We start from the raw sequence: 17533 nt of genomic DNA on the forward strand, positions 1-17533 counted from the left end.
AGGAAGTATGATTGAACAGTGAAGGATTAGAAAAAGATGGGTGTTATTAAATTAAATTTCTTGAATCCTTTTGCAGTTTGTATCTGTTGCACCCAGCTAGGTACCAACCATACACTGGAGATTACAACAGCGATTGTAATCTCCAAATAATAAAATGTAGACAGAAACAGCCTAGCCATTTTCTTCCTCCAAATAGCATTTCTTTCTTCTTTCGAGGTGGCAGGGACTGGACTTAATTTATTTTTTCATGTAGAGCATTTGTGGGAAGAGCAAAGCAAAGAAGTGGGTTTTCCATTTAGCTTGGAAGGTGCTGAGTTTTTTAATCATCCTGATCCCTTCCAGGCAGGAACTCTAGATTCAGGAGCCAGCTGCTGAGAAACCTTTGTCCTTTGCACACACCCCTTTCACTCAGGAGGCTGACAGACCCATTGTTCCAGTATAACATCGCTCTTGCTGGAGGTCATGACCATTCTGACTGAGATTACCCTGCAAATGAGGACCACAACACTGAATTTAACCCAATGCGAACACTAGTTTGGGGGTCTCTGGGCACTCTTGACTCTTTTTCAGTAGCTAAAAGGAATTGCAGGAGGTGACTAGTTTTTTTCAGTGTGGATTCTAGGACTTCCTGTACTATGAAAGGACTTAATTCAGAAGGGGAAGTGATTGTATTACCAGGCCTGTGTCCATTCCATGGCTTTGGGGAATGAAAAGCCTGTCTCAGATGTGTTTTCTTCAGATGTGTGTGATTTTATTTGGCAAAACCAGACAAATAATTATCTAAGTGGGAAAAAATTCTGGGTGTGAGTGAAGGCATTCTAAGCCTCATGAGGTGAGTCCAGCTTGAAATACTCCCGCAGGGTGTGAACCGGTGCTCTTACGGCACAGACATCCTTGGACGTGTTAGGACCAAGGATACGTGTGCTAGGCCTCTTCTCACATGCCTGCATTTTCTGTCACCAACCCCTGAACTTCCAGTCTTTCATGTCTTGGAGGAAGCACACACATTTGAGCTAGCACATCAGTGCTTCTGTGGCTATGAGCAGTCATGGATCCTTCAGTAGATGAAGAGTGTTTAAGGAAGCCTATCTTCACTAGAAAATACGGTTTATGTGGAAGCAGCCAAAGCTACTTATGCAGTCACCAAATAGCTTCATTTGAAAATGAAAAAAACAAAAAGTTTTGAAAATATCAGCAATTTTACTGCAGAATGTTTTGGTGAACTATTTCAGTTTCAAAAGGTCAATATATTTTCTGAGTCTTATTTGTGAAAACAAAACTTGAAACTTTTTTCAAAACAGGCCTAAATTCAAAAGGCAAAATCAAAGAGGAAAGAAAGAAAAGAAGGACAACAAAGATAGTGGGGAAAAAAAAAAAAAACACAAATATTTATTTTTGGGTAACATTACTGTTTTGTTGTTTTTTTTTTTTTTACTTCTCACTTTTTAAATTCATATAAAAAAAAAAGTTTTACTTTGGCCTGATTTTCTTCTTTCCAAGAAAAAAAATTTCCCATTGAGATATATATCTCATGACCTTCCTAGCTGTAAGAAGAAGTGGTAATAACAGGGCCAAAAGATACCTTGCATTTTACCAAATATGGTTAATTTGATTGGCCCCAGCCATTGTGGCAGGTTCTTTTTTTTTTTTTTTTTTTCATAGTAGGGATCTCAGTCTGAGGAAAATGAGTCAGTCTAGGACAAAAGGCTGTCTTATGTGCTCCCTGTGGAAAGTCAGACTCCTTGGGTAAGAGAACTTGGCCCACTCTTGGCATTCAGTTTTAAGTGGCAGTTACCTCAGCTGAATTTGAAAATAAATGTTTAGAGTGTAATGTGGTTTGTGCCTGTCCAGAAAAAAGAGAAACAAATACAGAGAATAGGTCTTGCACTGGAAGAGTTATGAATATCTTTGTTTATTTTTCCTTATCAAGAAGAACTACTACAAGAGTAGTACTTCACACAGCTGCTCTAGGAAATACTCACTTTCTTCTGGAGATTGTGGTTTAGAAACAAATGTATGTTGGGTTTTACTCTGGATTTACAGAGTGACAAATTTGGTTTGTTTTGTTTTGCTTTTCCAGAATGTTCCTGGGAATCTACAATTGCCTCCCTTCTCTTTGCCTTTGTGGAAGGGATGCCATTATTTTCAGTGACCTAGTCACAAAGAGAGGACAACAGATGTGCAGACTGTGTATGTGCATATTGGGTCAGTCAGGATACTGCCAAAATTGTGGTGGGTGAAGAGGGAGGAATGAAGTAAGTCTGAAAGTTTTTCATAGTTAGCTTTTTTAATACCCATCTATATCCCAGCCCTATATGATTAATTTTCATCTGGCTACAGAACTGAACTCCAGAAGATGAAGTCTCTTTTAGATACCCAACCAAACTGCTTTCTGAAATAAGCAAAAACAATAGTGATTGAGCAACATTTTGCTCTGCTTTGTGTTTTAAACATGGAGGGTTTGATTAAAATAACAACTTTCATTTATTATCACTCCTTTTTCTTTTCTCTTTTAATAAAAAACTTTATTTTGAGGATAATAACCATGACTCTCACAGCACCGTGTATTATGTCTCATACTAAATGGTATTATCAACTTCAGACACCAGAAATCTGGAGTCAGACCTTGATTTTGCCTCCACGTAACAGAGATTTTCTTACCTATCAGCTTCAGAAAGAACACACACCCTTCTCTTTGGAAGTGGGAAACTGCCTTCTGAAATTGGAACCTTTAACTTGTACACTCTGCAGCTACAAGAATTAAACTCTAATTGATGAACAAGAGCTGATGTTCTCATGTATTCTTATAAGTCCAGGAGATGAAGCTTTAGGAAAACCCCAGACATTTGTTGTGCTCACAAATACGAGAGGTGGTAGCTCTGTGCAAGTATCTCCTGTGCCAGATTCCCGGCACTTTAATGCCTAGCCTAGACTTGGAAGAACAGTGACTTTAAATGACATCTGCTGACCTGAAGAATTATTTCACACACACATTTTTTGAAACTAAATAGTAAACTGCATATAGATTAGTTTACTAACATATTAGGAACTACTTACAATTCAGAGTTCATTTTGGTTTGTCTAAAAAACATTGCATTGGCAAATAAGTAATCACAGCTTTAAGAGGGGCTTTAAGAGACCCTTAGTCAGAGAGTATAGTCAGCCATATAGCTATCACTTTTATTACAACACTGTTGCAGTTTGAACAATCATTAATCTGGCCTTTGTAGTTTAGAAAGGATAGAAACTAATTATCCTTTTAAATGTCTAGTAACTTAACAAAATGTTTTAAATAAAATGTTAGCTGAGTCACGCCAAACGTTCTACCACAGAATGCTATATGTAGGATTTACCTTTCTTTCACTCAGTATCATTTATGCAACAGTTTAATTTGCTGGTTTTGTGGTGACCACTGACTGAAGGCAAAAAAGGTTAAAATACAAGTTTAATAGTTAACTTTTATTGCTAATGTCAGCAGCAAAGAAAGAGTTAATGATGCCTTAAACTGGGGAATGGAGAGACAGTAATAACCAGTGGAACTAGTACTCAAGATTTGAAAAGCATTTGTAGAGTTTTACATTTACCTCATAAAAAACACCTAAGAAAATCAATGGAGTGTATTTAAACACATATTTCCAGAATTTGGGTTCCTGTTCCAAAATATTCCATATATTTAATGCCATAAAGCTGTACATGAAATAGTTTGTTTATATGCAATACATCTTAATACGTCAGAAGAACAAGTCTTATGAAGAACAGCTGAGGGAACTGGGGTTGTTTAGCCTAGAGAAAAGGAGGCTCAGGGGAAACTTTATAATCCCGTACAACTTCCTGAAAGGAGGTTGTAGCAAGGTAGGGATCAGTCTCTTCTCCCACTTAACAAGCAATAGGACAAGAGGAAATGGCCCCAAGTTGTGCCAGAGAGGCTTATATTGGACATTTGGAAAAATTTGTTCACTGAATGTATTATCAAGCACTGCAACAGTTTGCGCACGGCGGTGGTGGAGTCACCATCCCTGGAGGTATTTAACAGATGTGTAGACAAGCTGTTTATGGATATAGTTTAGTAGTGGACTTATTAGTGTTAGGTTAATGGCTGGATTCAATGACCTTAAAGTTTTTTTCCAACTGAAATGATTCTCCAGTTCTATGATCTTCACCACTCCTATTTTAAAGTACAGCAACTTGGTGTAATGTTTAGCAAACTGAAAAGGTGATCAGTTCATCTACATGATGAACGTGGGAAATTGAGGTATTACTAATTGCCCAAATTAAGACAAGGAAACAGCCACATACCATTACCATACCAGACCATTACTTGCATTGACAAAATTTGCTTGTGCTAGGCAAAAACTATTTTCACACTTGCAAAAACGAGACTGCACCAGACCATAAGAATAGAACCCAATTCAACCAAACAGAAGTTTTTAAAACAACCTAAAAATGAAAACCTGGGGAAAAAAAGGAAGATAAATTAATGATAAATAGCTTTCTTGCTTAAGAAATTCTGCTATGGGAAAAACTACATCAATTTCTACTGCCTGTACTGTAGGAGTATGTCCTTCAACCAGTGTGCCCATCTGATCCTCTTTTTGGCTTGAGACTTCAAACTAGCCAACCTTGGCCTTATCAGGACATAAAAAAAATAGAAAAGTGAGAGAGTAAGCCAGACTATAATAAAATGATAACCAACATGAAAAACAAAAAAAGAATTGCATTTGTAATATTTCTGTGTATCCATTCCCTTGCATTAGTAGTGGGACTCAGGAGGAATGTGTGAGATCCATGCAGTTCCCAGGCCTGCCCAGATCTGCACCTAAGTCAAGTACCTAGGTCAAGCCCAGATAGCTGACAAATAGGCTATTATCAGTATGGAATAAGCTTCAGGTTAATAGTTATGATGGTCACATAACTATTAATCTCTGCAGCCTAAGCACAAGTCCCTCAGATCTCCATTTCTGGCAATGCCACTGGAGACCACACAGTTCCCTGCTTTTCAGTCTTTTACTTTTGGGTCCAGTTCTGTATCATACTGAGTTCTGGTTATAACATCACGACAATCCCACGGGACTGCAATGTCTACAGGGCAAGTTACTTACAGAATCAGCATTTCCAGACTCAAACATATATACCACCTCCAGCACTGCCTGATTCAAAGCAGGATGCTCATCTGCCATGTCTAGGAATTATGTGTCTCTTCTCTAACCATTCTGGGGTTAATACCACCCTATTTTCCTCTTAAATATGGTAGAGTCTACAAGAGCAAGAAAACCTTATGTTTCGATGTAGGGACAAATGTTTTTAAATCTCTTTCCACCACAACTATGCACTGTGCTTCCCCGTGGTGCCTTTGAAAACATGAAAAACATTTGTCAGAAAGATTTATTAGTCCTTTAGCCTCTGCCAAATTCTCCAGTGTGGTAAATCATCACTTTCTGACATTCTCTCAAGAAGGTTTTGTAACTTTCCTAGTGTGTCACAAAAGTGATAGTTTCCACATTCCAATTATACATCCATTTCACTGAGGAGCAGCAAAGCTGGAATTTCACTGACTGGAATGCCTTCTGAAAGTCATTCATATTTCTACTTTTTTTGTCAAGAGTTAAGAAAATACCATCTTTTGGTCATACAGGCAGGCTGTCCTGCCCACATCCAAAAGGTAATGAGAGAGTCTTACATTAGAGTAAAGAGGATGGTTGCCCACATGTACAGAACAAACAAGAAGCCAGTTTTTGTGCTTATTGTTTTCTGACAATCCTGCCCACAAGTTGAATACCTTTAAACACAGATATTTTAATCTGTGGACCCACTAGAATACAACTACCTCATGAGTTGCCGTAACAGAGTATGCAAGTGAAAATAGGCTTCAAACATCTAAATTCCTAGTCTCTAACATTGAAAGATGAAAGTTATCAACTATGTGTAAAACATTCCCAAGAGAAACTTGTGTAGCTATTCAAACATATTTGGGTCTCAAATACATTGAAATATGCGAAACTTCTCTTTTATCCACTAGGAATTCCTAAATCACTAGTGGATTTTGAAAACCTCATTAAAACTTAAAATATTTGACACATTTCCTTGAAACATAAAAAATTTTCCAGAGAAACCGATTGCCCATATAGTCACTGAAAATGCTCAAAATGCTACATCCATAAATAATTATTTTGCAGCATTGCTGGAAATACAAAAAAAATGGAATGATTTTTAAAACTATTTAAAAATAAAGTGGCAGGTCCACTCTTCTGAAGGCTGCACCTACTGAACAGATTCTGATATGCTGAGGTTTGGGATCTCCTGTTAGGCTTTTGGACACCAAACATTAGCTCTTATTCCTGTTAGATTACACATCATGTTTGGATACAGCAAGAAGGCATAATGGATACTTTAAACAGATTTCTGTTTGGGAAGGCTTCTCATCTCTCGAAAGATGACACATCATTCCCTCGGGCTCAGTTTCAGGTGACCAAGTGCAAAAGCCATCTTCAAGCAGATCCAGCTGCCATAGGCCTACCTACCTGTTGTAGCTGCTATGACACCATACTCTGGGGACTGGTTGCTCACAGGTGAGGGGGCAGAGGGCACTTCCACGGAGGTGGCAGATTTAGCTGGGGAGAATGGCACTGGGGAAGGAGTTGGAGGAGCTGGTTCACTCAGAATAATTTCTTCTCGTAGTTCTGCTGCAGGTTGAAAGAAAAAACATCAAACATAGATGTAGAGTCGAGGAACATCAAGAAATAAACAAACAAAAAAAATTAATGCAGGCAGTTAAGTCCTGTAGGCTGTATTTCAAGAAATGCATAGCAGGAATCACAAATCTTTGAAAGAGTATTTCTCTAACATTCAGCATTACAACCTTCAGTTACCTTCATGAGACCTCTAAAAGGAAAATGCTATTCTTCCTGTTGTATAGATAGGAACCTCATGCACAGAGAGCATAAGGCTTATATTCCTGTAATATGCTATTAAATATCTAAAATTAGGAGCCCAGTCTGAGTCAGGCACTTGCACTCTTTCTAGAGACGTTGGAAAGAAGCAGGAATCTTCAGGGAATTCCAGTGGCTTTTGGCCATGACCTCCTCTCTTCATTCGCTAAAGACAATAACACTGGATAGTTCTAGCTGCTAAAGCTGTGTGGAAAGTACACAGGGATAAGCTACTTGTTTGTCAGAAAAACAAGAAGCTATCTCAGGGCAATTAATTAAATCCAGGTCTTTCAACAGACAGAAGATATTACCTTACTCACTGAAACATTATTCTTCCCATAAATCTACAGGGTGACAAATTAAGCCACAGCTAATCCAAAGGTGAAAAAAGGGGTTAACTTGCCAAAATTAAAAGGAGATGCAAGGAAAGTTGGTCACTGAGGATCCTCATTACAAGGGGGTGCCCTGAGCAGAGAGGCTGAAGGCAGTTTCTGTTCACTTCTCTTCTGGTGAGTCTGTGCAGAATGAGTGGAGCAGGACTTGGAATCTGCTTCTGTACAGGTAGTTAAAACATAATGCTACCAGAAACAACACCTTTGTTTTTCATCTTTGCTCACTTCTCCTGTTTCTCCCCCTTATTTAGACTCATAAAATCCATTAATGTCAGTGACTTTATTTAGTGTTAAACCAGACTGAGAGAGTCAATCAAGGCTGGGTTCACTGAAATACAATGGTGGCTTAAACAGACTAACTGAGGTAAAAGGCTCAGTACAAAAATTTCGTACTGAAACACCAAGTGTGTGCATAGGAATGTGGTTCAGACATGCAGTTACATCAAGAATGAGACAGGCCTCTTTCAGAATGTATTAACCAGGGATGCTGCCCTCACATGACTTATTTCAAATCATGATGGAACTGAAAAACACTTTTTGCTCCACGATAAGCCATACTGGGTTACATGAGGATAAAGAAATGTCCTAACGACGCAAATAGTGAATCCAGTAAAGAAAAAAAAAAAAAAAAAAAAAAAGAAGAGCAGATGAATAAAAGAACAAACTCACCTGTGCTTCCTTCTCCTTTCATTGCCCTCATTAGCTCATTAGCTCTCTCCTGACAATGGAGTGATTCTAGCAGGTACAATACGTAGTCATCGAACATCAAGTGAATAAGGTGAAAAGACCCTGGTAATAAAGTGAACAAACAAAAAAGCCATTGACTATCTCAATACACTCATTAAACCTATGATTACTGTATTCAACACAAACAGTACTGAGTAGGACTGCCTCCATATACTACTATCACCATCTCTTCCTCAAGGTAAGAGGTCAAATTAACACTGGGGACTAGCAAACTCTGTTCACTATGGGAGTTACGCAGGATTATACAATGAATTCTTGTGGTTTAGGGTGCAAGGAAGCTGCCTTGACTCCAAGGAGAGCTGAGATGTGATGGGGTTATCTTCTCCTACATTAGCACTGAACCATTTAGACCATTACACTATAGTGGAATTGTTTCCTTCCATCTGAAGGACCAGATACAAGTTTTTGTAGGAAGTAGAATCCTGAACTGGCTGCCTTAGTGACATGTTCTGGTATGAATTTTCTGAACTACCTGTGTCACTGGACAAAAAAATGAGAGACTAGTCAATAGGAAGGTAGAAACAATCTTCCAAATCTCCTGATGGTATATGTGCAGTGCATTGCCTGGCCTGGGTGAAACATCCGTTAACTGCCAAACACAGAGGCCTAAGCAGCAATTATGGATGTTGTAAATGGAAAGACTTGTGCCAAAGCTTTGCTTTGTCATACTTCTGCTACTACATTATTTTTTCTTAATTATCAGTTTGAGTCATATCAGCGGCATAACATTTGGCCTGTTTCTGTTTTTACCTCTGAAAATGCCATCTTAAGAGATGCCATCTCTTAACTACCATCACAGGAATGTGAAAACCTTAAGGACTAAAGGACTGAAGGACTTAAGGGAAGAGTATGGACAACAGAAAGTGTGGACGATGGAATCAAAAAATGCTTTGAAAATTAATAGTAAAAGAAGATTATATGGATAACTATCTGCCACAAATCCTCAAGCAAGATTTTAGTATGGATGGAGAATTTGCTAATGTTGTTAGGAAGAAGGACTGGGTGATGCTATGGGCTAGAGTAACAGAAATGAAATTTAATGACATGCTGTAAGAAGTTCTGCCCTCAGAGATTTATATAATCCTCTTATTTGTTTACTTCCTCTGTAGAAACAAAAGTGTTAATAGCATTGCACAAGGCACTGGTGAAGCCTCACTTAAAATATTGCATATAACTCTAGTCACCCACATTTCAGAAAAACTAGTACAAGTTGAAACTGGTACGGAGAAGATTACCAGGAGGATGCAGAGAATGGATGACAGATTTTAGATGAATAAAAATGCATGGCTGGCTTCATTTTGCAGAAAGGAAGTAGGTTGCTTCCCATAATTATAAAGAAGGATACATGTCAGGGGTGGTGAAGAAATGTTTGCCCTAGAGCACACAGCCACAAACATAGATGTGTAAGAAGAGACTGTAGATCCATTTCAGAGGAAAATTAAAGGAGCAAAGCATCAGTGCCAGGACACTGTGTAGTGTTCTCCAGAAAGGAATAACATTCATCTGCAGAAGAAGACTGACAAGTATCAAGGCAGAGTTTGGTCAGTTTATGCAATAGACTCCATGACACAGAGTACCTGTAATATCTCCAGAGAGGATTTGATCGTACAATGTTATTTTACCAGTCCTACGTTTATTTAGACTTGCATGGAACATTTAAAACACGTTCATATATGCCATTAAATAACTCTGGCAATGCAAATGCAGTCAGATTCAAATAATGAGTTCCAGTAGCTGACTTAAATCAGAGAAAGATCACCAGCTGAGAGGGAAGCAGAGATCAACTACTGCCAGACCAAAAAAAAAAAAACAAGCGCCTCATCTAGATGTGTTCCTTTCAAAATTCCATTACTACATCATTTTAAGGAAGAACACTTCCATGGGATAGAGATGCAACAAGTTTCAAATTCAGTCAGTTTTCATAATGATTGGTTTCTTCACAGGAAAGTTACATTTATCTTGGGATACTAGCTTTTACCACAAGGAGAATTAGGCTTACTCCAACTTCTCTACTCAAATGTACTGTTGAAGGGCAGAACAAGTGGTTTGAAAGACCCTATATCTTTTACAGTTCTATCTGGCAATTCAGCTTTCAAAGGGTCTCCGAGCACATTCTTTTTCTTTGTGACCTGGATGATCTTTGCTTGTGACCTGGATGATCTTTGCGTTTCAGTCTCTCACTCCATGCCTGCATGGCTTCTGTCGGCACTGATACGAGCTGAGCACACACTGGGAGGTGAACATGTGCCTTTGTGTTCTTGGGCAAGGCAGCTCAGAAGAAGGACAGACATGATTGCAACACCTTTGCTATCAGGAGGAAACTTTGGCTGTTCATGAACCTGAAGCACTCCGTTTTTAATTTGTTTCACGTATCTATGGAAATCAAAATGGTAACAATTTTGCCCAGCCTTGCAAGGGTAAATAAGGGAGATCTTCACTACTGCAGAGAATTTGCTATTAGGAATCTTTCAGACTCAACGACTTGTTAAATAAAATCCTATTCAATTCAGCAGTACAATAAAGACAGCAGACCTGGCCGATCACCTTGTTACTGACCTGGGATTTCCCCAGTGGAAACCTAGATTACCAAGAATCTCCACAAAATGCTCACTCATCTTCTAACTACAGATAAAATTCTACTGATTTTAGAGCATTTACTCCTGATAAATATTTTCAAGGTAAGAAAAACAGGCTGGCAAACTTCACTTGGTAGTTAATACTTCCCATTGAACTCTTTGCTCAGCTTTCATTAAAAAAAAAAAAAAAAAAAAAAAAAAAAAAAGTCAAGTTGCTTGTAATTTCATAAAAACATTTGGAAACACAAACCCTAAGCATTAAAATGCTAGCAAGCAAATGACAAAACCCCAAGGTCTGCTATTTTTTTAAAAAGTCTTTGGTTTTTGGGGGTCTAATGTTTTATTTTGAAGACTCGGGGCTGGCAATACTGAACACAGCATCTAAAACCACTCTAGTGCCCTTGTGACTCTTTTGAATTTCTCTCTTCCTCTCCTATTATTTCTCCCACTGTGTGTTTTTAAACTCTGTATAGAGTTTTTGAGGCCAGAATTTGCATGAAAGCCACTAGACAAACAAGTTTTTCGTACTGTATGAATGCAATATTTTCACATTTTTAAATGAGTCAAATGAAATATAATCTATGGAGTGAAAGCAATATCAGGGCACGCATTTCAGCTACACAGCCAGTAGCACATATTCAGCACTACGTGCAATAACTTATTCTGTGTTTGCAAGGTACTGTTTTTGACATGAAACTATTTGATTCTTTCAAGTGTATCTTTAAGTACCAAAACACATCCAGCTGTGGCTGGAAAACCATACACTTCTTTTGGAAGAGGTAAGAAATCATTCAAGAGACTGTAATTACAAAAATAAACAGGATTTGGCTCTAATTTTCAGGAGTTAACAGAATTTATGCTAGTGATTACCCAGCTAATGTAACAGTAACTATCAGCAGGTATTAACAGATAGAGCAATTATGTGTAAAGTGTCAAAGCAACAGTGACTTTTTCAGATCTGCAGAAAATCAGGGAGCTTCTATTACTAATTAGTTACTTTAGACACTGGATGCATTACCCAAACACTGCCATCAACTGTGCCTTTGATATGCGTAGACGGGAAGGAGGGAGGGAGGGAGGGAGGGAGGGAGGGAGAGAAGGAGGGAGGGAGGCAAAGAGAAAAAGGGAGAGGGAGCTACAGAGAGGATCTTTTTTTTCTGCCAGTAATTCTTTCAACCTGCCCATGTCATCGTGCTCAACAGCTTTGCAGAATTGAATCTCTGTGCTAGACAGTCCAGTGACAGGTATTCCAACTTCCTTCTATCAGATTTCTCTATCACATATTTGAGGATAAAAATATACCATTCTGTATATAGTAAAGATTCCATTGTGTAACACATTATTTTACTTAACAAAATAAAACAAAAAAACAAAAACAAAACAAAACAAAACAAAACAAAAAAAAAAACAAAAAAACAAAAAAAAAAAAAACCACAACACTGTGAGCATCTGAGTCTACATATTGCTTGAAGTGGAAAAAATAATTAACAGTTTCCAATATAGCAGAAATGCAAAACGTCAACTCTAAGTTAACAACAAAGGTATACAGATGTAAATACTTAGAATAGCAAATCACTCTTTGTTTCTCTCCATAAAACTGACTTAAATGCATACATTACTCTGATAAGCCAGAAGAAACTGTGTTAAATGGAGCACAGAGGAGTTTCTGCCATCTATCTATGAGCTATTTACATTCAGGACTATTGTTTTGGAACTCGCTCTAATTCCTAAACGATGTGTGAAATGGTCTTTCAGTGAAAGAGTAGCATCATTAATACAAATTATTATAAAATTGTGTCCATGGCTAAATAACATTTGGGGCATTTTGAGGCAAGCAAGGTAGAGGTAGCCCAGGCTTCTGCCTGATAGCGTGAGGATACAATTTTGGTATCATTCTCCCCTACGAAAACCTGAAGGCTCACATCTCCTCCTGCCTGCACTGGAGTTACACCTGAGCAGGGAAAACCCCATCCTGTCTAAATAAGGATTAGAACAGGGACTGAATCAGCCCCACACCATTTTATAGGGGAGAACTCACCTAGCAAGCTGTAGACCTCTGTAGCTCAACAGTTATGTGGTTTGTACAAAGTGAAACAGTTTCAACAGAAGAAATGAGATAACGCTCCCACAGGTCAAATCCTCTAGCCCTTTGGTTAGACATCATGTTCTGGCATGACTAACACTGCCTCAAGACTGCTGGGGCAGGCAGCTGTGGTCTAAGCACCAAAATGTGGCAGATGCAAAAGAATTCTCTTTGGTTTTACTTTCTTAAAAACAAAAATTTCTGAATTTAATGAAAATCCCAAATTAACTCAGCTTCACACTGAGCACAATGATTTTTAATTTTTAAATTCTTACTTTAGCTACAAACCTGAAAAAGTTCTTGATCCAGGTTTAATTATAACACAATATAAGCAGCAAAACCCATCATCAATGACCAGTGCTCTCTTTCCCAACATCAAATTCCCATTCAAAGGTGTGTGTCCACATAAGCAGGAGAATCATGCACTTGTACACACAGATATACTCAGTGGACGAAAAGATAAAGGAAATCCCCAAACCATACAAACTTAGCTGAGCAGCTGAGTTCTCAAAAATGAGAAATTCAAGAGCTAAATTTATAACAGAGACTTGAGGTAAGTTATTTTGGTAGAACTGATATATTGTATTAGAGTGGGTCCCAAACTCAGAGCAATGAATAATTCTCAGTCTTCTCATTTACTCACTACATGGCAAGTTCATAAATGTTTCCATTAACAAGTAAGAAATCACAGCTGAGGATCAGTATACAGACCATCCAGACAACTGGTGGTCTAATAACTATTTGGGGAATCCCTGTTTGATTAAAGATATTTTGGTGATTGATGCTCTGAAACAGAAAATGCTTGATTAGGGTACAAAAATATCCTGAACAGGAATAAAAATAACATTGTAATGTGCAATTCAGTAGCAATAGTGTTTCCTCAGGGGCAGTTTAAAGTCAGCCTCTCGGGCCTAGTAACAACGCAACCTCCACAGGGCACTAATGCAGGTGGTTTTTTTTTCCTTTGATAGGCACCAATGTGTTTCACAGGTTGTGATTATGTCTGCAGAGAGAAGTGTAGCAACATGAAGTGCTAGAAAACAAAATTCAGGATAAACTCAACACTCACGCAAAAGGATTGTTGAACACTGTGGCAAAGTATACTGTTAAGCAGGATCAGTTATGTTTTTGCCTACAGCAAAAGAAAAGCTGTAGTGACTCAAGGAAAAAATGAGACCTAGATGAAATGGAAAATGGTTGTGGCCAGCACACTGGTGCTGAAAAGACAACACAGCAGATGGAAATTGTGAATATTGTGGGGTCGCTCACTACCCTGCTGTCTGATGGTGACTGACTGGAAAACTGTTTACAATGGGAAACCAACTAAAGTAGTTTCAGATTAAAATATAAATACAAATAAGTATAAATAATAAAAATATATATAAATACAGATGGTTCTAATAGCATAAAAAAATTAGATGGTTCTAATAGCATAGAGGACATCAAAGCTCAGCTGGCAGAAAACCTTGCAGTCGTTCAGTGCTGTGCCTTCTTATATTCATTCATTATTAATCTACTAACATATTCAGACAAATGTGCATTTATAAAAAACATCCTTCATGCAAAATCTCATCCCAAGTGACTGAGTGTTCGTACTCATGACACTGCAGTCCATTTTCAGTCATTCCTGATTTTAACTGGTTTTAATCTAAACTGTTTGTATCCCAAGGTTCAAGGCAACGTCTTGAAAGTGTGCAGAAAAGCAACATTGTTTTTCATTGAAAAAATAGTCTATTTTCCCACCTTGCCTAAATTCTAAGAGAATGGAGGAGAGTCTATCCAGGGTATACAAACACACTCATTTTTGCAATGACTAATTTAAAATGCTATGTCCTTTAAAAGCAGAGCTGGCAAAATGGTGCACTGGAGAGCTTTCCCTCCACTTCAGCCCCAAGTCATCTCTCTTAGCATGGCACATGGTCAGAGTGGTTTGGGTAACTGAGCTCACTTTGCACTGAAGCATTAGGAAATGCTCCTGTAATCAGCTCCCCCAGCTGACCTGTGACTAGTAACTCCAGCTCCTGGCTAACAATAACCAGAAGGAAGTAGCAATGTTTCCATCTCCCCTGGCTAGAACTTGAAGACAGACATCTGTCTGAGCATTACTTCCAAATGTCAGTAGGCCCAACTCTTTTGTTAGTAGAGCCCTGGATATGCAAGCACTGGCTATGTTTTCATTTAGATTGTACATTACAAGCCAGGATACAGAACTTTCTGACTGCAGCATGCAATTATTATAACAAAATGAAAATACCAAAGCTGGGTGCACTGTGCAAAGTCATGTCCCGAATCACTCGTGTGCCAAAACAGGACCACATCAGGAGGAACTGCTGAGCTACTTTCTTCAATGAGCCTTGTCTCTTTCCAGCTACCTGCAAGAAAACAGATATATATGATATGGAGAAACTTTTATTTCTGCTGCCCGATACAGCTGAATGATACACATATCTGTCTTCTTCTTGTTTATACTGAAAAACTACTTACTATTATCTTCAACTTAAAATATACACTAAAAATTGAAAACAACAGCAAAAGAACCTTACACAGAATGTCACCTTGTAACTATATACAACCTTCAGAAAGCAGAAATCATATTCAACACCAAAACTGAATTTCCTTTACAAATTATAAAATGACTGCAAGTTCTTACTTTCATCTTCAGCTAATTATTTGCATGTTCATTCTTGCTCCCTGGTGAGGGAAGCAATTTATAATCAAGAATGCTTAATTTACATTGAAAATTTATACTAACTTTTCAATTGAAGTTTAGTATTGAATCTAAATGTTTTTTTCCTTCGTGTTTTTATTTTTAGGTGAATTCATACTCATTTTACTAGCAAAAATACTTTCTAAAAAGCACACTTCAGGCATCAACTCTTCAAAAATTTATTTGCTATACCCATATGTGAGTTCAAGAATTGGGTTCATCCAATTAGCTAGTAAAATTCGTATCCTTCATGAAAGTCTACAGTTACGGTCTGAATTTCAATTTGCATTCCGCTGACTAAAACAAAAGTTCCCCCAAACTATCAAAATATTTCAAGTAGTCTGGGGAAGTATCTGTTGTTTTCTTTACAGATCTTTTGCAGCAGAGAGGCAGAATTTTTTTTTTTTTTTTTTTTCTACTTATAAGCTCAAACAACTGGAATGAAGAGCTGAAATTCAAATAGAAGATGCTAACACGAAGTGTAGTTAGTGACAAAAGCTAAAACATATAGTTTTGTTGTCTACATAAATGATGATGATGTCTGATCACTTTTGAAAGTATTTTTTTAAAGTTTTGTTTGTAGGTTTCTGCACACGCAAATTAAAATAAAAGTCCTTGGTATCCTGAATCAACTCAAAAGGCAACATAAACGTTTCCTTGACTGAGTGGCAATGTAGACTATCATCCTTACATGTGAATGCATATAAATGAACTAGCTAGCCTAAATACCCTTTTCATTAAAATCTTAAAAGGCCAGACTAGATTATGCTTTTTATTTTTACTGTGTAATTAGGATGAGTCTGAACTCATTTGTCCATACCCTTGAAATACTGATTTGATGGGTAACCTCAACCCTCTCCCATTCTTGAATATGATCTTTTGGGATAGAATAGATAAGACCAGAAAAAAAGCAGAATCCTTAATGTGAGCAGTTCTCATCCTGAGCATAAAAACTGGTGAGATTTTGCCCATCCCTCCCCCCTATTTTTGCTAAAAATCTATGATCAGATTAGAGCTCGCAATGCACATCAGTGACTCAGGACCTTACTCCTGCTTACTAACCTTCACAACACATCTGTCCACCATGGAATCCAGCCACTCAATGTATGACTCAATGGGGGACTGCTCCTCCAGAAGGTGATCAAACTCTTGATACACTGGCAGACACAGAAAAAAATAGCCTACTTCAGGACTCGGATTTCAATTCGAACAAAAGAGAAACAAATCACAAGAAGCTGCCAATATCATCACAAGCTTGCTGTGTTTTTTAGAATAGATTTCATAGGTATAACAAATACACCTTCCATAGTGCTGACCCAGTAAGTTTTTAATCTGTTTTCTTAACTTTAATCTTGTTTCTACTGAAAGTGATGGAGTCACTGGAAGTGATATTTTAATGTGAGCAAATCAGGAGTTATTGTTTAAAATGAATCTTTAGATTTAAGCTTCAACTGTCTGGTGTGCCCCGACAGATGTGCCCGGAAGTGAAACGTTTATGGTGTTCTCTATGAAGAGTGGGAAGCTAGGCCCTGACCCTGCTGATGAAAAAAGGTCATGCACGAAATTGATTCAGAAATGTTTAAAGAATCTTCCAAGCACCAAGTGCATGAGCATTGTTGATAGGGCTCTCATATGTATAATGCTTTAGTTGGAAAAACATGATTTAACTGATGCAAATCACCTATTTGCAATGCCAGACACACACACAAAGAATTTCCATAAGCTTCTGCTTCTTCAAACAAAATTGCTACCAATGCTCAAATGCTACATGTAATATATCAAGAAGATATTCAAAAAGCAACTCATATATTTTTTAACCTCTCCTAAGTACACATATTTATATTTTAATACAGAAAGTAAAAACAATAAAGTCATTCAACTGCAGCTCTGGAAACTTCAAGTCTCTGGTTTATTTACAAGAATCAATGGCTTGAAGACAAAGAATCATGTGCTTTGACATCTTAAGAAACTATTCTTCAACTCAGCTAAAATAAAGGGCCCAGTTAAGTCAAGAAGAAAGATACTTCTACCTGCTGTGCTACAGATGATCTCGATGTGCTACGCATTTCCATTTATGATTAATTATAAATAACAGGAGGAAG

At 37.8% G+C, this 17533-nt stretch overlaps 1 protein-coding gene across 1 annotated transcript in view; it reads right to left on the bottom strand.

Annotated features, from left to right (window-relative positions):
* RFX4 (regulatory factor X, 4 (influences HLA class II expression)) overlaps window positions 1-17533 on the bottom strand; it is a gene marked incomplete at its 5' end in the record, with an annotated part of 69023 nt that overhangs the window by 12116 nt on the left and 39374 nt on the right. The window contains 4 exons of the mRNA XM_008934984.1: window positions 6519-6680; window positions 7988-8107; window positions 14979-15096; window positions 16494-16588. Coding sequence (XP_008933232.1) covers window positions 6519-6680; window positions 7988-8107; window positions 14979-15096; window positions 16494-16588 — 495 coding nt within the window. The remainder of the gene's footprint in view (window positions 1-6518; window positions 6681-7987; window positions 8108-14978; window positions 15097-16493; window positions 16589-17533) is intronic.

Source organism: Merops nubicus, unplaced genomic scaffold, assembly GCF_000691845.1.
Source record: "Merops nubicus isolate BGI_N331 unplaced genomic scaffold, ASM69184v1 scaffold16022, whole genome shotgun sequence".
Classification (NCBI taxonomy): domain Eukaryota; kingdom Metazoa; phylum Chordata; class Aves; order Coraciiformes; family Meropidae; genus Merops; species Merops nubicus.